This window comes from Sapajus apella, unplaced genomic scaffold, assembly GCF_009761245.1.
Source record: "Sapajus apella isolate SASKATOON/1434 unplaced genomic scaffold, GSC_monkey_1.0 scaffold15, whole genome shotgun sequence".
NCBI classification, from domain to species: Eukaryota; Metazoa; Chordata; class Mammalia; order Primates; family Cebidae; genus Sapajus; species Sapajus apella.
The window spans coordinates 8,551,589-8,572,187 of NW_022436955.1; the positions used below are offsets into that span (position 1 = coordinate 8,551,589).

General features: G+C 39.6%; 1 protein-coding gene across 6 annotated transcripts in view; it reads right to left on the reverse strand.

Moving 5' to 3' along the window:
- CDH11 (cadherin 11) overlaps positions 1–20,599 on the reverse strand; it is a 166,666-nt gene that overhangs the window by 42,659 nt on the left and 103,408 nt on the right. For 5 of the 6 annotated variants that reach the window (XM_032284107.1, XM_032284103.1, XM_032284106.1 and 2 more), the window contains 2 exons: positions 11,246–11,644; positions 5,745–6,039 (listed from right to left, as the gene is read on the reverse strand). In XM_032284107.1, coding sequence (XP_032139998.1) covers positions 5,745–6,039; positions 11,246–11,473 — 523 coding nt within the window. In that variant the 5' untranslated portion in view covers positions 11,474–11,644. Of the gene's footprint in view, positions 1–5,744; positions 6,040–7,653; positions 9,737–11,245; positions 11,645–20,599 lie in introns of those variants that run through there. The other variant, XM_032284108.1, reaches the window with a different exon arrangement.

Genomic DNA, 20,599 nt, shown 5'->3' on the forward strand with positions numbered 1-20,599 from the left:
AGCAACATCCCCTCAGCTTTTCAAATTATGTTCTTGTTTACAAAGTTTTATTTTAAAATCAACCCTGAGGAGGGCACTACAATTATTCAACATGCTCTCATTTTCCTGGAGTTGAGATACAAAACAACCAACCTTCCTCCCTTCCTTCCTTTACTATAAAAATGCCCACAGTTTAAAAATGAACTTTCTGTATATATAGTATATCCTGCATTGGTTGGTAATTAAAATAATATTATAAACATTATTGCAAAAATATCTTAAAACTCATGCACCTCAAAAGTTCGTTATATCAAATAATTACATTAAAATCTTCCCAAAGAGTATTATAAATGATAATTAACAATAAATTGCTTTTCATGAAAGGACAAAGTGCAATCTTCCATTTGTAGCAGAACAATAAATACATCATTTTATTGTTGCTTTCCATGTAATAAAATTGCTGCTAATACTATGATTTAATTAATTTATGACCATAAATATTGAGCAGAATGTTGTTCCCTACTGGCATGAAAATTGCATCTTCCCACATGTAGCTGGTCTGGTAGCCACAGAAATCAACAGTAGACATCTGGCAAGAGGTAAGGGGAGCTTTCATGGGTCAGATTGAAGGGAAACCAGGAAATTGAAGAAAGATGGGGTTCTGATTTTTCTAAAAACAACCTTTGTTCCTGGCTGGTCACAAATAGCAAGTATCTAGGGCATGACGTGTTGGGCTTCAGGGTGGGGAGAAAGGAGCTGGAAGAAGAAAACCAGCAATTATCGAATTTCTCTGTGCCAGCATGGTCTGGGGGCACATTCCACGTATTTTACCAGCATTACTCTGTTGGGCATTTTTTACATCCACTGTATTTGTGAGAAATTGAGTATGAGAGATATGAAGCTTTGTAATCTATTTCACAAAGCTGGTAATTGCCAGAGTCTGACCCCGATCCAGCATGCAGCCAAACTCAAGTTCTTTCTGTAACATTTTCAGCAGAGGAGAGGGGCAAGGTTCTATGTGGGAGGCAAGGGTGCCAGTTTACACAGCCTCTCACTACCTTTAATTTATAAGGTTGTCAGTGATTTTTGTGTGGTGTACACCTCACTTTTTTCTAGTTACCCTTCTATAATTCATTATTTCATAGAATAAAAATCCTCTTTGGAGCTCTTCCCATTTGTTAGTCACTATTCTAGGCAGGGCAGATTTATAAAAGAAAATACCTTCATGGTGTGGCTAGGGAAATCATTAATTTTTAATGCTTAATTTCCTTCTAGAACTCTGCTACATCCTTTAAAATGCTTTTGTATTTCACATCTATCTTATTTAACCCTCAACATAGTTTATATTATTCTCATTTTATAGATGGCAAAATAAAAACTTTGAAAGGTATAATGGGTTGCCTGGGTTCACATGGCTGGTTAGGAGTACAGCCATACTTCATAGTATTGTCTGACAATAAAGACTATACTGTCATATACCATAATAGAATACATGAGTGCTCAAAATAATAAGAGCCATCCATGACACTACATCCCAGCATCACACTGAATGGGCAAAAGTTGGAAGCATTTCTTTTTCGAGCAAGAATCAGACAAGGATGCCTACTCTCACCAGTCCTATTTAACATAGCACTGGAAGTCCTCACCAGAGCAATCAGGCAAGAGAAAGAAATAAAAGGCATCCAAATAGGAAAATATCATATCTTCAACAATAATGTGATTCTATACCTAGAAAACTCTAAAGGCTCTGCCAAAAGTCTCCTAGAACTGATCGACAACTTCAGTAAAGCTTCAGAATACAAAATCAAGGCAGAAAAATCAACAACATTCCTATGTACCAATAACACTCAAGCTGAGGGCCAAATCAAGAATACAGTGCCATTCACAATAGCCACAAAGCAATAAAATATCTAGGAATACTTCTAACAAAGGAGGTGAACGATCTCTACAAGGAGAAATTCAAAACACTGCCAAAAGAAATCATAGATGACACAAACAAATAGAATATTGATCCTTTCAATGATATTGATTCTTTCAACCTATGAGCATAGCATGTTTTCCCATTCTATATCATTAAAATGGCTACACTGCTCAAAGCAATCTACAGATTCAATGCTATTTCTTTCAAACTGCCAACATCATTTTTCACAGAATTACAAAACAAAATTGTTCTAAAACATATATGGAACAAAAAAAGAGCCCGAATAGTCAAAAGAATCCTAAGCAAAAATAAGAAAATTGGAGGCATCACGTTACCCAACTTCAAACTATACTACAAGGCCGCAGTAACCAAAACAGCATGGTGCTGGTACAAAAGCAGACACATAGACTAATGGAACAGAATAGAGAGCCCAGAAATAAAGCCACATATGTACAGCCATCTGATCATTAACAATGTTGACAAAATTAAGCAATAAGGAAAGTATTCCTTAATCAATAAATTACGCTGGGGTAGCTGACTCGCCTTATGCAGGAGAATGAAACTTGACCCCTACCTTTCCCCATATAGAAAAATTAATTCAAGGTAAATTAAAGATTTAAATGTAAGGCCTCAAACTATAAAAATCTTAGGAAAAATCTAGGAAACACCATTCTGGACATTGGCCTTGGGAGATAATTTATGACTAGGTTCTCAAAAGAAATTGCAAAAAAAATGGAAGTTGACAAGTAGGACCTAATTACACTGAAGAACTTCTACACAACAAAGGAAACTATCAAAAGAGTAAAGAGACAACCTACAGAATGGGAGAAAATATTCACAAACTACACATCCAACAAAGGTCTACTATCCAGAATCTATAAAGAAGTTAAACAATTCAACAAGTGAAAAAACAAGCAATGTCATTAAAAAGTGGGCAAAAGACATGAATCAAAAGAAGATATGCAAATGGCTAACAAACATAAAAAAAAAAATTGGTCTTCACTAAACATCAGAGAAATGTAAGTGAAACCCATAATGAGATACCATCTCACACTAATTAGAATAGCTGTGATTAAAAAGTCAAAAAATAACATGCTGGTGGGGCTGTGGAGAAAAGGGAACACATATAGACTGTTGGTTGTAATGTACTTTAGTTCACTGTGAAAAACAATTTCGAGAAGTCTCAAATAAAACAGATTTACAATTCAAGGCTGGGTGCAATCCTAGCACTTTGGAAGCCAAGGAGGGTGGATCACCTGAAATCAGGAGTTACAGATCAGCCTAGCCAATATAGCAAAACCCTGTGTGTACTAAAAATACAAAAAAAATTCGCCAGGCCTGGTGGTAGGTGCCTGTAATCCCAGCTAAATGAGAGGCTGAGACAGGAGAATCACTTGAACCCAGGGGGCAGAGATTGTCATGAGCCAAGATCACGCCACTGCACTCCAGCCTAGGAGACAGAGTGAGGTTCTGTCTCAGGAAAACAAACAAACAAACAAACAAACAAACAAAAACAGAGTTACAATTCAACCCAGCAATCCCATTATTCTTTATAGACCCAAAGGAAAATAAATTGTAAAACACCTGCACTTGTATGTTTATTGCAGCACTATTCACAATAGCTAAGACATGGAGTCACCCGAGGTACCCATCAACAGTGGATTGGATAAACAATATGTGGTACATATATACCATGGAATACTATACATGGTGGCATGAATAATATCACCCCTTTGCAGCAACACAGATGCAGCTGGAGGTCATTATCCCAAGCAAATTAACATAGGAACAGAAAACCAAATTCCACATGCTTTCTTTTATAACTGGAGGCTAAGCATTGGGTATAAATGGACTGAATGTTTACCCAGCGGGAATAATAAACATGAAATTACTAGAGTGGGGCGAGGGGGCAAGTGCTGAAATCTATTGGGTACTCTGCTCACTACCTGAGTGATGGGATCATTCATACTGCAAACCTCAATGTTACACAGTATATTCATGTAATAAACCTGCGCTTGGGCTAGGCATGGTGGCTCACATCTGTGATCCCAGAACTTTGGGAGGCTGAGGTGGGCAGATCACTTGAGGCCAAGAGTTCGAGACCAGCCTGGCCAACCTGGTGAAACCCTCTGTGTATGAAAAACCCAAAAAATTTGCCAAGCGTGCTGGCATGCGCCTGTAATCCCAACTACTTGGGAGGCTGAGGCAAGAGAATTGCTTGGACCTGGGAGATAGGGGTTGCAGTGAGCCGAGGTAGTGCCACTGTACTCCAGCGTGGGTGACAGAGGCTGGGTGACTCTGTCTCAAAATAAAATAAAATATTTAAATAAATAAATAAACCTGCACATGTACCCCCTGAATCTAAAATAAAAATTGAAACTAAAAAAAAAAAAAAAAAAAAATGGGTCGGGTGCGCTGACTCATGCCTGTAATCCCAGCACTTTCAGAGGCCAAGATGGGCAGATCACAAGGTCAAGAGATTGAGACCATCCTGGCCAACATGGTGAAACCCCGTCTCTACTAAAAATACAAAAATTAGCTGGGTGTGGTGCCGTGCACCTGAAGTCCCACCTACTTGGGAGGCTGAGGCAGAAGAATCGCTTGAACCCAGGAGGCGGAGATTGTAGTGACCCGAGATCCTGCCACTGCACCCTAGGCTGGCAACAGAGCAAGTCTCCATCAAAAAAAAAAAAAGCCTGAATGTTTAGCCCTAAACATCAATGAGCCCGCAAAGGTGAGAATAATAAAAATTTCCCTGGATTATTATCTTTTGATGGCTTGCCTTTCCACCGCATCCCTTCGCCTGCCACTCAGTTGCTGACATTGCTATCTCCTTTATATGGATTTATTTGATATTTGTTGTTTCTCATTATAATACACATGCTAAACATCAAGAAGCTGAAGAACTGGGCAGGGAAAATTGAAAAGACAAAGGTGGAAAATGGTTCAGGCTGGCTTTTGATAAGTACTTGACTTTTCCTGGTGGAGAAGGAATACACCATTTTTTGGCATAAAAAGCTCTGTATGCACAGTGAAAGGATCTTGGGTTTCTAGAGTCACATCTACCTTTCTTAAGTAAGTTGATCCCTATATTGGTGCTGGATTTTCTCATTTGTAAAATGATCCCAAATTCATTTGAGCTCTAAATCTCTTTTAAGCAAACTTACTCCCTGATTAGAACAGTTCTACTCTCTGTCTGAATGACAAACCTTTCTTAAGAAACATTATATAAATGTTTCATTATGTGCATGATATAAAGAAAGTTATTGCCAGAAAGTGGCTAATTCTTTAAAGAAATCCTTCAGAAAAATTATCCTTTAGCAATTTAATGTGTCTTCAATCGTGTTGAAAAGCTATACCTACTTCTGAATACATGGTGACATACTGCTGTGGTTAAATGTACGTTAAAGATCCATTTAATAGCTCAGATGTCCCTACAGAAATTAGTTATCTTGTTTCTGGTGTGGGTTTCTTATCTGAGAAATAGGGTGAGTTGGAATTACCTCGTGGTAAAGATTAATCATTGCAAAAACTAAATAAAATAGTGTATGTAAGTCATTATTAATTAGCACAGTGCATACATGCAACAAATATGACCATCATCATTACCTATTAGACATCATCAGTATGCCCTAGTGACTGGATGTATATTATCTCTATTCCTGCAAGACCAGAAATTATTTGCATTTTACAGAGGAACATAAGAATATTTGTTTGTTTTGTTATTTTGCCATAGAAGATACAGAAGCAGCTCTACTTCCTGATTTGGGAGAAGGGACTTCAGCCCACCCGCCATAGAGACAGCAGGCTTGGAAGCAGAGCAGGCCTCCCCTACTGTACGCACCCACATTGGACCTCTCAGGCACGTTGGCATGATAGGTCTCGTGCAGGAACTCCGGAGGGTTGTCGTTAATGTCCTGGACCTTGACAATGAATTCTGACGGTGGTTCCAGTGGCCGGTTGGTGTCCCTGTCCACCGCCTGAGCCATCAATGTGTACTGGGCTCTCTCTTCTCGATCCAACTTCTTGGTGGCATGAATGTTCCCTGATTTGTCATCAATCACAAAAATGGTTCCAGCTCCTTCACCTGAGAGAATGTATTTAATGTTCCCATCACCAGAGTCAATATCCGAATGAAGCTGGAAAAAAGAAATTGAGATTTGCAATTCCGTGAGGAATGCAGTGGTGTCATAGAAACTTGCTTACAAGTGATTGCAACAATCTGCCATGCACACACATATCATGAGAGGGAGGTGTTCATCCTCATTTTACAACAGGAGAAAGGCAACCTCAGAGAAGATCATAGCCTTCACCAAGGCCGTACTGCAGAACAGTGAAGCCAGAGTGCAAATATATATATATATATATATATATGTATATATATATATACACACACATATATTTTTTAGCTCTAAGATTCATGATCTCCCTTTACCTCTCTCCATATATATGCACAGATACAAAATATAAATACCTAAACATATCTGTCAATAGTTTGAAATAAATGTATGTTTATTTAAAAACATATAAGCAAATATTTATGCAGTAAGTCTTCCTCTCAGTTCTTTCCCACTCCTTCATTTTCTTTTGTGCTCAGAGACTACCACTGTTACAAGTTTCTTGTGAATCCTACAAGAGATATTTTATTCTATGCATATGCAAGAAAATCTACACAGATACATATGTACTCTAGTTTACTGTTTTACAATAAAGTGCCAGAGTATACACATCATTCTTCACCTCATCATTTTCCTCTAACAATAAATTTAGATGACCATTCCACATTTATAACTATAGATCTTCCTCATCCACTGTATGGAGTCTATTATCTTTTTAAATTTTTTTTTGTTCTGGGGCGTTTTGTTGAGGCAGAGTCTCACTCTGTCACCCAGGTTGGAGTGCAATGGCATGATCTCGGCTCACTACAGCCTGCACTTCCCATGTTTAAGCAATTTCTCCTAAATAAGCCTCCCAAGTAGCTGGGATTACAGGCACATGCTACCACGCCCAGCTCATTTTTGTATTTTTAGTAGAGACAGGGTTTCACCATGTTGGCCAGGCTGGTCTCGAATGCCTGACCTCAGGTGATCTGCCTACCTGGCCAAGATTGTGAAACCCATCTCTACTAAAAATAAAAAAGAAAATTAGCTGGGCATGGTGGCGCATGCCTGTAATCCCAGCTACTCAGGAGGCTGACAGGAGAATCGCTTGAACCCTGGAGGCAAGGTTGCTGTGAGCTGAGAATGCACCATTGCACCCCAGCCTGGACAACAAGAGTGAAACTCTGTCCAAAAAAAAAAAAAAAAAAAAGGCCGGGAGCATTGGCTCAAGCCTGTAATCTCAGCACTTTGTGAGGCTGAGACAGGCAGGACAGGCAGATCACTTGAGGTCAGGGGTTCAAGACTAGTCTGACCAACATGGTGAAACCCTATCTCTACCAAAAATACAAAAACTAACCAGGCGTGGTAGTGTACGCCTGTAATCCCAGCTACTCGGGAGGCTGAGGGAGGAGAATCCGTTGAACACAGGAGGTGGAGGTTGTAGCAAGCCAAGATCTTGCCAGTGCACTCCAGCCTGGGAGACAGTGTGACTCTGCCTCAAACAATAAAATAAAAAATATAATGATTATCAATGCCATTTAATATTAACAATATTAATAGTATTTATTACTAATGCCATTTTTATATTTTTGTTTGAAGTATTTTATTATTTCAATTTAAATTACTATTGAGACTAAGGCCTAGAGAACTTACTTCATGATTATTATTATGAGACTGAGGCCTAGAGACCTTGCTCATAAAGGAAGATTGAATACATTGACTTTAAAATTTTTTATATTGTTTCAATTTCCCCAAAGACATCTAATTGATTTGCGGTGCTTCAGTGAAACCTTAATTATTTCAGCTCAAGGGATTACCTGTAGGTACAAATTACAAAAACCATTTTGTTTTTAGTCCCCTCTGTTTCTCAGGGGATAAATAAACAGACTTTCCTGCAGAATTTGTTATTCATAACAAACTATGTGTTGTCATGAAATTATGGCTAACACATTTCTGGTGAACAAGTCCATTTGAGGGTGAAACATGCAAAGCTGTTTGATGCCCTATGACGGATGAACAGAATTGCCCCAATCTTCGTTCAAGTTTCCTTAATGAAGGCAAAGTTCCTGCCCCCACCCCAATTCCAGGGGAGGCTTATGTTTGTTCCTCTGTTTACCCTGCTGCAGACCTGGCAAACTTAAGGGCAAAGATGAGCGATTGAGAACAAGAAAATATAAATGAGATGCTTACTTTAATAGGCATATCTAGACACTGAATCTTTCTAAAGGCCTTCATACGTTACATATGAATTTGACAAGTTTCTTGAAAATTAAACAGATCTATTCCATGATCAGCCAAATAACTAAAAACTTAAAACATTTCCTATTATTTTCCTACTTTGTTTTCAGGTTGGAAAGTTGGATATAACTTCCTTTTTTTGTCTCTAACAAAGATGATTTATACAACTGACACGAATACTTAACTAGACTACACACACACACACACACACACACACACACAGAGTTTCAGAAGCCATTCAGTGCTATCAAGGGATCCAGTTACTGAGGCATACACAGCCAATTTTTAACTCCAAAAACGAATGGCTTCCCTCTCTGCACAGCACAGCGTGACACAGGCTGTATTTCTACAAGAAATTTTAAAGTTCATGGTTTGCCAAATTTCACTTTTTCAGGGCATCTTAAGCATTCAACCTTGAATGTCATCAAATCAAAGGTTGTTAGGAAACAAACCATCTACTCCATCCCTCCTATTTCTAGGGAACTGTCTCAGCACATTTCAAAAGAAAGATCCACAGGACCAACCACTTTATCTTTCCCCTAGCCAACCCGACATCAGCTTCATTCTCACATGCTTAGCTTTTGAAAATCACACAGCATGAATGATACTAGAGTTTTCCTTTTCCCTCTTTTTTACCCCTATGTTTTCTTCTAGGAGGCATGGCAATTGCTTGCTCCACAGAAATGCTGAAATGGCTCTCCAGATCCTGTTTCTTCTGCAACCCCCATCCTGAACACACACACTGCTTCCCATTGAGAAAGTCCCAAAGGCAGAAGGTTCTATTCATATCTCAGAATGATTCATGCACAGCCCTTCACATCATTCAAGCTCCTCATTCCTTGCCATGGCTGAGATCTCTTTTTCCTCTCTGGGCACACAGCCCATCCCCTCTACTTAGGGAATTCCATATGCCAATTATTTCTGTTTCCATTTCTCACATCAACTTCCACATCTTTCCATTTGGGATAAAAATGAATGAAATTCTTTGGTACATCTCTTCAAGAAGAATTTTTCCAAACTTACACAATGTTTGGAATTGAGATTCTAACGTGAAGTTCCTTCAAGTAAGTCAATTATGTGAATATGAAGTGCTGTTCTCATGTAAAAGAACAATTAAGATAACTTTGTAGAAATTAGTACTGTTCAGAAACCCCTCATACCTACTCTCTTTCCCTTTGCCCTTTCACTGGATAATCCTTGTTCATCTTTTAGGTTACAGTCATTACCATGTTCTCCTTGCAACCTTCCTTTCACAGCCCTCCCAAATATTACCATGTAAATTCACAATCACTAACACTGAATTTCCTCACTATTCAACTATTCATTTTCTTTCTTTTTTTTTTTAATTGCTTAGGTAACTGTCTCTTTTCCATTAGACCTCTTTGAGGTCAGCAGCTATCTTAAACTAGTTTACATTTTGCCTAGCACAGCAGCTGCACATGGTAGGGTTTTAGTTCTTATGTATCTAAGCATCCATTTTCTTCTTTTAATTTTTTTTGAGATGGAGGCCTTTATCTCATAATAATAATTTAAATTGTAATAATAAAAAATACTTTAACAAAAATAAGAAAATGACTTTAGTAATAACACTATTATATTGTTAATATTAAATACATTGATAATCATCTTTTTTATTATATTTATTTGTTTGTTTGTTTATTTACTTTTGAGACAAAGTCTTACTGTTTCCCAGGCTAGAATGCAGTAGTATGTCTCAGCTTACTGCAACCTCCGCCTCCTGGGTTCCAGTGATTCTCTTGCCTCAACCTCTGGAGCAGTCAGGATTACAGGCATCTGCCACCACACCTGGCTAATATTTGTATTTTTAGTAGAGATGAGGTTTCACCATGCTGGCCAGGCTGGTTTTGAACTCCTGACTTCCAGTGATCCACCTGCCTCAGCCTCTCAAAATGCTGGGATTACAGGTGTGAGCCACTGTGTTGGCCATGCCTATCTTTTTGTAGTTTTAATGTCACTATCATCTGAAAGATAACTGTATACTTTACTACAAATTCTAGTGGGTAGGTAATTTTCCAAACTCTCTTGAATTTGTATTTTGGACTCTCTTTCTACACTTGCACTTTTCTGGAACGGACACACAGAGACCACAGAGCCTGGAATCTGAAGTCCTCTCACTGGGTTTTACCATTCCTGTGGAAACAGGGATAAAATCATCATTCATCTCTGGGTCTAGCATCAGGACCTAAGTACACAAGGAAGACACTGTCCCTGACACAAAGTAGTTTGAAGTCTAATGAAGCAGACAGATTCATAAGTAGATGCGTTGAATACAAAAAGGAAAGTTATGATAAAGGGTCTAAAGGAGGGGCAATCAAGTTGGGGTTAGGGTGTGGCCCGGGGAAATGCCTCCAATTGGAAAATGGTTAAATAATTTATGGCTATGTCCATTTAATGGGCTATTAAGCAGCCATTTAAAGTGGAGTTTGAGCCTGGTGTGGTGGCTCAGACCTGTAATCCCAACATTCTGGGAGGCTGATGAGGGAGGATCACTCGAGGTCAGGAGTTTGAGACCAACCTGGGCAATGTAGCAAGATCTTGTCTCTACAAAAAATTAAATAAAATGAAAATGAGCCAGGCACGGTTGCATGAGCATGTAATCCCAGATACTCAGGAGGCCAAAGCAGAAGGATCCCTTGAGCCCAGGAGTTTGAGAGCTATGATCACACTTCTGCATGTCCATCTGGGCATCAGAGAGAGACCCCATATCTAAATAATAATGATAAATTTTAAATGGAGTTTTACGATGTAACTCCATAAAACTAAATGGAAAAACCTAAGAAGTATTCATAATATGGGTAAGTCTATTAATTTTAAAAAAACATCTGGAAGGACATATTATGTACAATGTTTGGGGAGTTTCACTGGCTGTTCAGGCCATTGGTGTTTTCTCTCCTAGATGCCTGTAGGCCTTCTGTTTCTTTCTGGACACAGATGGCTATTCCAGTGGTGGGATAGAGAGCTGAGGATTGAGGGAAAGCATCCTTACCCTGCCCACAAGCACGGGGTCAGGCCCAGTGTATTCCTCTATCACGAAGAACTGGTTCCAAACCCAGCCACGCTTGGAGCGCTGTAGCACCTGCCCCTCCTTGCCCTTCTCATGGTGTCCATGGAAGGAGGGCCGCAGGTGGCTCCGCCGCTCCGAGGCAAAGGCATGGCTGTGGCACAGCATGCCCAGGCACACCAGGGCGGCTTGTAAACAGTAGTTCTCCTTCATTTTTGGTTACGTGGTAGGCACAGGAGAATGCAGCTGTCACCCCTTCCACCAACTGTGGGGTGGTCTTGCCGAGGTGGTCTCCCGGATGCGTCACACAGACCTCTCTTGGAATGGAATGTCTCTGCTGGCTGAGCTCATCACGTCAGGCCTGCCCACGTCCCCAGTCAGCTTCTGCAAGCAGAGAGAGGTTGGATTAGCTGCAGGCCAAATCCCCACTTCATTTCCATTCCACTCTGTAAGCCTTCTTACAGAGGACTGGGAATCAGTTTTATCAGGTGGGAGCTATGGGCTTTGGGGAAGCTCACCGACGGATGTGAGCTCAGCTTCCTCATTTATGAAGTGGGGATAAGAATGTACCCACTATAAAGCTGTCACAGGGATTCAATGAGTAATGCATATATGTCTCTTAGCACAATGCCTGGTACATAGTAAGCACTCCATATTTATCTATTATTATAATTGACCAAAATATTGCTTAGATATGATTTTGTAACAGGAAACAGGGAATTAAAGGAGCCCAGATGAGGAACATATAGTCCTCAGGGGGATTCAGTCCAGGGAGAGGATGGATGGCTGGACTCGATCCTTTGGTGAGGTTGCTGTAATAAGAAAGGAAACTGCTGTAGGATTCCATGCAAAGTAACAGCACATCCGAAAGCACAGTGTGCTCCAAGACGTTCAGCATGCCTGGAGATAGTAATGAAGAAGGCAGGCAGACAATGGGTCCTGCTAGAGAAGGGATGTAGTGGAAGATCCTGAGAAAACACTGATAGTTACTGAAATATTTACCAGAGAAGTAATGCATCAAGTTCTCTTTGGTAAATCAGTTAAGTATATAGTGTCAATTCAAGGAGGAAGATTTGTTCTTGTCTGGCAAAGACCCATCCACAAAGCCAAAGATCCTACCTTGCTTAGCCTGGAAGTTTCAGAATGGATATTTTACAAGCTTTCACTAACCAGAAGAAGGAAAATAAAGCAAAACACTATGCCAGTATGCCCTACCAACCAGCCCATGGTCATGTTCCTGGCACCCAGTCACAACCCAGCTACTCAACACCAGCAAGGATAGGCCAATAAGGCCTTTCACCTCTCCACACTCCTCACAAGTTTCTGACCCATAGTCACTCCTATCCTCTTTCCAGCACTCTGGCTCTCATCAGCAGTCCTTAACTTCTGCCTCAGGTTCTAGAATTCTTCACTGAACTTTCTCATGCTGAAAACTTAATTCTTCTCTAAGGAACTCCCTTTGTTTGTTCTCCTCTCTTAGAACCATACACTTGTTTTCTGGAGAACAAATTTCTCTCTCTGGCATGCCACCCAGATTCCAGAAAATCAGATGACTTCACCACCAATGTGAGGGAATCTCAGAAAGTTCTTGTGCAGGGGGATGACACATTGATATTGAGAATAACATTCTGTTTCAGCATCTGGGTCTAAATGAAACTGTAAAACTCACTGAGCATTGTAGGAATCACTGTCATCATCTAATTTTTTTGCTGCCTGGTTTAGTTGAAATGATTCAAGGAAGAAGGGAACAAGAAGGAAAGAGCATGGATCTTGGCATAGTGAAAGGTACATAGACTTGGAGATCAGGTACACCTGGATAAGAATATAATTTTCATATTCTACAATCTGAGTTATGTTGGGCATGCCAATCAATCACTCTGAACCTCCACGATTTCATGTGAACAATGAAGATGACAAGAATTCTTGCACCTATATAGGCCTGAACACACAGTTCAGAACTGGGCATGCACTAGGTTCCTTCTTCTTTTCCTAGAGTATCACAACATAGGGGAAGATCTCAAGAAAATACTGATGGTTACTGAAATATTTACAGAAGACTTAATGGGACAGGTCTGATAGGGTTTGTCTGTGTCCCCACCCAAATCTCATCTTGAATTCAACATATGTTGTGGGATGGACCCGGTGGGAGGTAACTGAATCATGGTTGCTGGTCTTTCCCATGCTGTTCTCGTGACAGGGAATAAGTCTCAGGAGATCTCACAGTTTTATAAGGGGCAGTTTCCCTGCACAAGCACTCTCTTTTTGCCTGCTGCCATCCATGTAAGATGTGACTTGCTCCTCCTTGTCTTCCACCATAATTGTGAGGCTTCCCTAACCATGTAGAACTGTAAAGGTACCCATGCCTTGCACATGGAGATGCCCCAAAGAGGGTGATGAGGTGTTTTCTCCAAGATGGAAATTGAGAAAAAAATGAGTTACTTGGGATACCATAGCCATCTGACCTCAGCAACCTAGGAAATAAAAGAATTGGTGAACTTATAATTTGTAGATACAAATCCATTCCCTTCTGATGGCCTTTGACTTTGCCAACCCAAGCCTTTCTGATTCCTTTGTAACATGGCAAAGTGGTATCTCAGGAGGCCACAGATGTGCAGTTAATGCCTGGTGACTGTCACTGTCCTCAATAACACTTTGGGATGATATTATGTTAGTCTTTATTCAAGGAATAGGGGAGCTGAAACCTTTAATATTGGTAGTAGACAGACACTTCGAGATATGTGAAAGTCTACAGGGGAGAGAGAGAAAAATGAAAAAGGCAGTGTCATCATTTAGCAGTTTCATCCTCAGACTCAGACACTTTAATAAAATACATCACATGCTGTTTCTAGAAAGCCAAACTGACTGTGTGGTAAGAGCACAGAGAAGGCCCCAGGAGTGGTTGGATGCTAAAATGAGGCAATATGAAACAACAGGAAGATTTCTGGGCAGAAGTCAGGAAACTTGAGATTTGGTGGAGCGTGGGGCACTAACTTGCCATGGGAACTCATTGATTCTACTCTTACAGGTTCTGTCTCACTCTTTTTTTTTTTTTTTTTGAGACAGAGTTTCACTCTTGTTGCCCAGGCTGGAGTGCAGTGGCGTGATCTTGGCTTAGCACAACCTCTGCCTCCTGGGTTCAAGCGATTCTCCTGCCTCAGCCTCCTGAGTAGTTGGGATCACAGGCATGCCTCACCATGCTTGCTAATTTTGCATTTTTAGTAGAGACGGGGTTTCTCCATGTTGGTTAGGGTGGTCTCAAACTCCTGACCTGAAGTGATCCGCCCACCTCGGCCTCCCAAAGATCTGGGATTACAGGCGTGAGCCACCACACCCAGCCTCTCTCATGCCATAAAATGAAGCCTCTGTAAAGTTTTCTACAAGTGGCTCCCAGCTTCATATTCACAGTTAAGAATTTCAATGAACTACTGAGGGGACATTTCTTCTGATTCATACACTGTCTCTTTACTAGACTGGAAGCTTCTGAATGAATGGGATTATATCTTATTCACATTTACATGTCTGGCACCTGAGCGCAAAGCAGGCCATCCGTAAAATTTGAATATATGATTTGAATCTCACATTTCAACTCCAAACTTGACATTGTCTCTGTGGAAACTCCAGAAGAAGAAAGAAAAAGGAAACAGCATATGGTGAGGCAAGATCCCTGCCCATCTTGCACCATGCCAAGTATTAAACACTCATTCACACACTGATAAATTATTCTTGCATATAAGCCGTGAAGTGTATTTGAAAGAAAGGGTTTAATTAAAGTTGATATTTCTGCACCTCTCTCTTCTGGCTGCCATTTTGCTGTAAAGCACAATTATTCCTAACACTAGAAGTGTTGAAACAAGATGACAGCTTTTTTCCTTTAATAAAAAATGTCTAGCTTAATAGTAATGAATTTAAGGGGTTCCACATGATCAACAAACAATAACATTCAATATGTTGAAAAGATGAAATTATCTCTTTTCTTCTTTTGGAAAAGATACTGAGTCAACTTGCTTTTAAAAGAAATGACCCACTATTTTAAATGCTTATATAACTATATGTAATATAGAAAGTTATTTAATGGTTAATCTTAGGTATGTATAAGATGAATTTTAAGACATAATCTTTTTTAAAAATCACTTTCAGAATGAAAATTTAGCAAGTTATTTTTCTTAACTACTGCTCTAAAAGCTTTGCAAATAGTAATCCACCTATTAATTTCTATAGCAATCTTATGAATAGGTGCCATGTATGTTCTTCTCTTAAATGATGAGAAAACTGAGTCCCAGATACATTAAACAACTTACTCAGACTTACACTTGTGGTAAATAGACCTGAGATTTGAACCCATGACATCAGGCCCTAGAGTCCATGTTCTTAACCAGTAAACAGTCCTAACTCTTGTCATTTATTTGGGTTTGAATTTCATAAGAAAGTTATATGGACATTGTGATGAAAAGCAATAACTTAGAAGCCAGGTAAATGTGGGAAGTAAATTACTATTGGAACTCAGTGTATACTAATAACAGGATTAGAATGAAAATACTAATAATAGGTAATATTTGTCAGGTGTTATCTACCTAACATTCTTGGATGTGTTTTCCATGAGTTAGTCATCACATCTTAACAAAAACCCTAAAAAGTAGCATTATTGCTATTCCCATTTTACAGGTAAGTATTCTGAGGTACATCAAAATTAAGTAATTTGTCCAAGGTTACAGAGTCAGCAAGTGAAGGAGCTGGGATTGAACCCTGAATGTTTGGTTGGAGGACTTTCATTCCTACTCTCTACAATTTTACCTAAGAGAAGGCTGCAAGCCAAATTTAGGCACACTTATACAAATAGACACAATAGCCTTAACATGAGTATTTAAATTTTGGTAGCATTGAGAAGTAGACTAAAATAAATAAATAAATAAATAAATAAAAAGAAAAATCCAAACCAGAAAGAAAGAGAAAGGATTCTGTATCAATGGCCAAAGTGAAAATGAACAAGAGGTAATTACAACAGCCCATCAGCAACCATCAATAACATAGTATAACCATGTCCTTAAACAACATATTACACAAAATTTGACCTTTGCTTTTTACTTTAAATACCTATTTCTGAATTTTTAAATGTGTAGGTTAGAAAAGGTGTATTCAGAGTGGGTTTTGTTTTTTTGTTTTGTTTTGTTTTATAAAATGCTTCTAGAATTTAGCGAACTGATTGATGTATTTAGTGGTAGGGACTTGGTAGGAATCTCCCACGAAAATTAATAGGATGCTGCCCTCCTAAGAATACCTTGATGTTGGTAATAATTAGGGAAATATATCAATGTTCTAATTGGTTTTAATAAAAACACCCAAGGCAGTTCTTGAAGAATCCTTCCATTAAAACATTTTTTAGCAGTATGCCAGGATGCCTAAACATTGGGGTTCTACTAAAACATATAGTAGAACTTTATTTTACGATGGGAGCATATTGCTTGGAGGGAAAAATAAATGTTGTTGAAAGTCACAGCAGTAATAACATGACAGGAAAATAGATGTGCAAAGCCAGCAGCTCTAAATGGAAGGCTCACCCCTCTATCTTGAGAGCAGATAGCCTGTCATAAGCTACCGCGCCTTGAGCATAAAACTCTCTTGCTGTGCCTGCTTTTGTCTCTGTAAAAGAAAATGACATATACGAGTGTTTAAGTATATTTGGACTCCTGCTGGAAATTGTTATTGGGTGGAGAATGAAAGACGAAAGCGCTTAGCAGAAAGCAAGCAAATTTGGTTTTTCAGCTGTCTCCTCCCCACGGAGCTAGAAGGATCAGATGGGCTGACCTGCTTTTTCATTTTCACATAGCTAATTTACAGTTAGACACAGGTTATTATTACATCAAGGCTATTATGAAGACCCACACCAGAGCTCAAACCCCCATTCTGTATCTGCAAAGTCCCCTTGTTGGTGAGTTCAGGGGCTCTGGCATCCCTTTCAACAAACACAGCTTTGTAACCAATCCAATTCTATTATGCAAATTAATTCAAGCATATTTTATTCCCTGTTCAGATTTCATCACTCAGCACTGAGCTGGTCTCTCATTTCAAATCAAATCACAGGAATTATGCCACGTCTGTGGAAATCATAGAGAATAGGGGAGAAGAAATATTACAAGAATTATTGAGTCACACTTCTCAATAATTCTTCTCCCCTGATTTCCAGACTTGCAGCAAGGCATAAGCTTGGGGTAATCACTTCTTCTCAGGTGCAAAATACACAGTAGAGACTGCAAAAAGGTTATTGTATATGCTGCTGTGATTTCTAATACCAAATTCAAATGTTAAAGTAGGCAGCAAATAAGGCCCCTTATCAAAGACCCCAGCGCTCTGCAAAGGTGAGTGGAAATTTTAAAACTGCTTCAGTGGAGGTCTGAGTCTCTGCTTCTAGAGAAATAGAGAATGACAGAAGTTCAGCTTTGAAAGTGGAAGGAACATTCACTACCTGTGTGTCCGGCAAACCTGGGTTCAAATCCGTGTTCTGTCACTCATGATTTACATTAAATTGTCATAAAAGTAGGTACTATCCTTGGTCAGGTGCTTAAGTTTTCTAGTGCTGGACAGTATGCTCAGGGCTTGGTACACATTATTTTATTGCATTTTCACCATAACTGCATATAAATATCACTCAGACTTTATCTAGGAGGAAAGTAAGGCTCAGTGTCCTTATGTAACTCACCTAAGTACACCCTGAATCATTGACAATGTTGTAATTGCAATGCAAGTTTACAGGACTGCAGAAGCCAGGCTTGACTTTGGACTATTTTACCTGGCTACCGATGTCTCAAAGTCCAGATTCCCAATGTTCAATACAATAATATTGCATGACCAACTGCAAAGATCATCTCAGCTCCAAAATTTTTATTTGCTATTTAAAATAATCTTTGTTAGATGTGAATTCCACTTATTTTTTCAGTAAATACAATCAGGCTTTATATTCTTAGGGTCTCATGGCCACAAAGTATTATAGGAATCCCATGTAAGGCCCCAGACATAACAGTTGTATATTCATTCAGTAATTATGTATCTCTTTAAGTAACTAAATCATCTTCAAATGACAACACGTTAAATACGTGTGCAATGAATAACTTATTATTGGTAGTCTACTCAATCTGTAAGACAGCCTTTTTCTTACTGTAGTATTTTTAAATGTTGATCATTAAGATGAATAAAATATAGGAACACATGCAGGATAACACTGACTTCAGTGTCATTTCTGACTATGAATAAATATATGAGTGTGTGGAAAGAGAGATAGATTTTATTTTCAATTTTTCTTTTGGATGAGCTAAGATACCTGAGGGAAGATTAGAGCAAAGTGGTGATGATAAACAGATGCTTCACATATGTAATGTCATTTGTGATAGCAAGGGCCTGTATGTAAACCTCCCTTTGTCTCCAAGCAGTAAATATGCATCAAGCTTTTTTTATTTGTCTGTGTCTTCACTTGGTAATAACTTTTCAACAGTTCTAGGCCTAGGTTGAACTCTGAAGATGCACAAGCCTCAATGTACCACCAATCTGTAGACTGTTCTCAAACAATAGTGAGACTGCTGTCTAAGCAGATGAATGATGATATGATGTGTTCAGTACAGATAGGACTATGTACAAGAGCACAAAGGAATCAATGACTATACTTCTGCAGACAAATTTGTAAAGTATCGGTCCTGTGTTTCTATACTTGGCTACTAAAACCTCTTGCAAGTAAATTCCCATATCCACAACTTCCAGTGCCTGGAGCTTCCATTCCCACTTTGGGCCCTGGCTCATTAAATCACTCTCAGTTCAATGACAGCTAAATCATAAACCAACCATTGATTATTTCAGCCTCGTTCAAAACAATATTGCGGGTGAATCAGATACCTTTGGGAACTTCGATGAAAGAAAATAAGAACCTTTTGCAGTTAGTGAGGGAACTAAAATAGGAAGGTTACAAGGCACTTGAGAAATGGCATAGCTACCAAATGGCTACCAAGTGACACCTGATGACCAATGTTTCAATGAAATCAGGGCTTAGAGCAAGTTACAGACTAAAGAGAAACAAACGTGACATCTGTCTCTGAGTCATGTAAATAGCAGAACACATGGCATCTGAAGAGGTTGGCAATTAAGGACTCCCTCAGCAGCTGTCTTCATGGAGCCCACCCTACTGATTTGTTCCTGAATTTCTGTGAGATCACTTGCAATGCCCTTGAATGACACCAAGCTTTCTGTATGTAAACTCACTTATGTGATTTCTTTCGTTATCAAAACAGCAAATCCAGTAAACTATTATAATCAGGAAGAAAAAAAGTTTGGTGATTCTTCTAGTCGAGACTAAAATAATGTAGCTGTACGGATCACTTGTTCAGATACAGACAATGCCTTCTCTGAATTTCTAAGAAGACTGAGACAAGAAAAAGAATCTCTAGACCAAAAGTCAAGATTACAGTGATCTAGCCTAGGTTCTGCCATTGAACCATTGTGCAAACTTAGAAAAAATTCTTTTCCCTGTGAGTTCAGTTTCTCCTTCTATAAAATAAGAGGCTGGGAAATAGCCTATAAAAGTCTACCATGCATATCTGCAGGGGCTCGTGAGTCTGTGCTGTACTGAGAATAAGTGACCTTACCTAGATGGAAGTTTTCATCTCATTTTGAAGGTCTAGGTCGCAGTTGGCAGGGCTGCTCTGCATACAACTGGAGGCCCTAGTGACCTAGAATATCATGGGAATTGTGCCTTCTTGGGTGAGGCAATGCAGAGGCCCAGCTACAATGACAGGTCCTTAAATCCCAGTATTAAGAATCAGGGCTTTGGGCCAGGCACCGTGGCTCATGCCAGTAATCCCAGCACTTTGGGAGGCCTAGGTGGGTTGATCATAAGGTCAGGAGATCGAGACCATCCTGGCCACGGTGAAACCCTGCCTCTACAAAAAATTAGCCAGGCGTGGTTGCGCACACCTGTAGTCCCAGCTACTCAGGAGGCTGAGGCAGGAGAATTGCTTGAACCCGGGAGATGAAAGTTGCAGTGAGCCGAGATCGTACCACTTGCATTCCAGCCTGGCAACAGAGCAAGACTCTGTCTCAAAAGAAAGAAAGAAAGAATGAGGACTTTATTGGTTAGATAATGGGAATCCATTCAGGATTTCTGGTCAGGAGGTTGGTAGGAGCTGAGCAGTCAGAGGTGTGCAGAAGAAATGGAGGTGAGGAGTGGCAGTTCTTAGAAATCAGTTAAAAGGATGAGTTCAGGAGTCAGAAGGAGTTGGAAGGTCAGAGTTCAACAGCTACAACTCATTACACTAGAAGTGGAAGTCAGCCTCTGCAGTTTCCTCACTACCTTGATGAAAA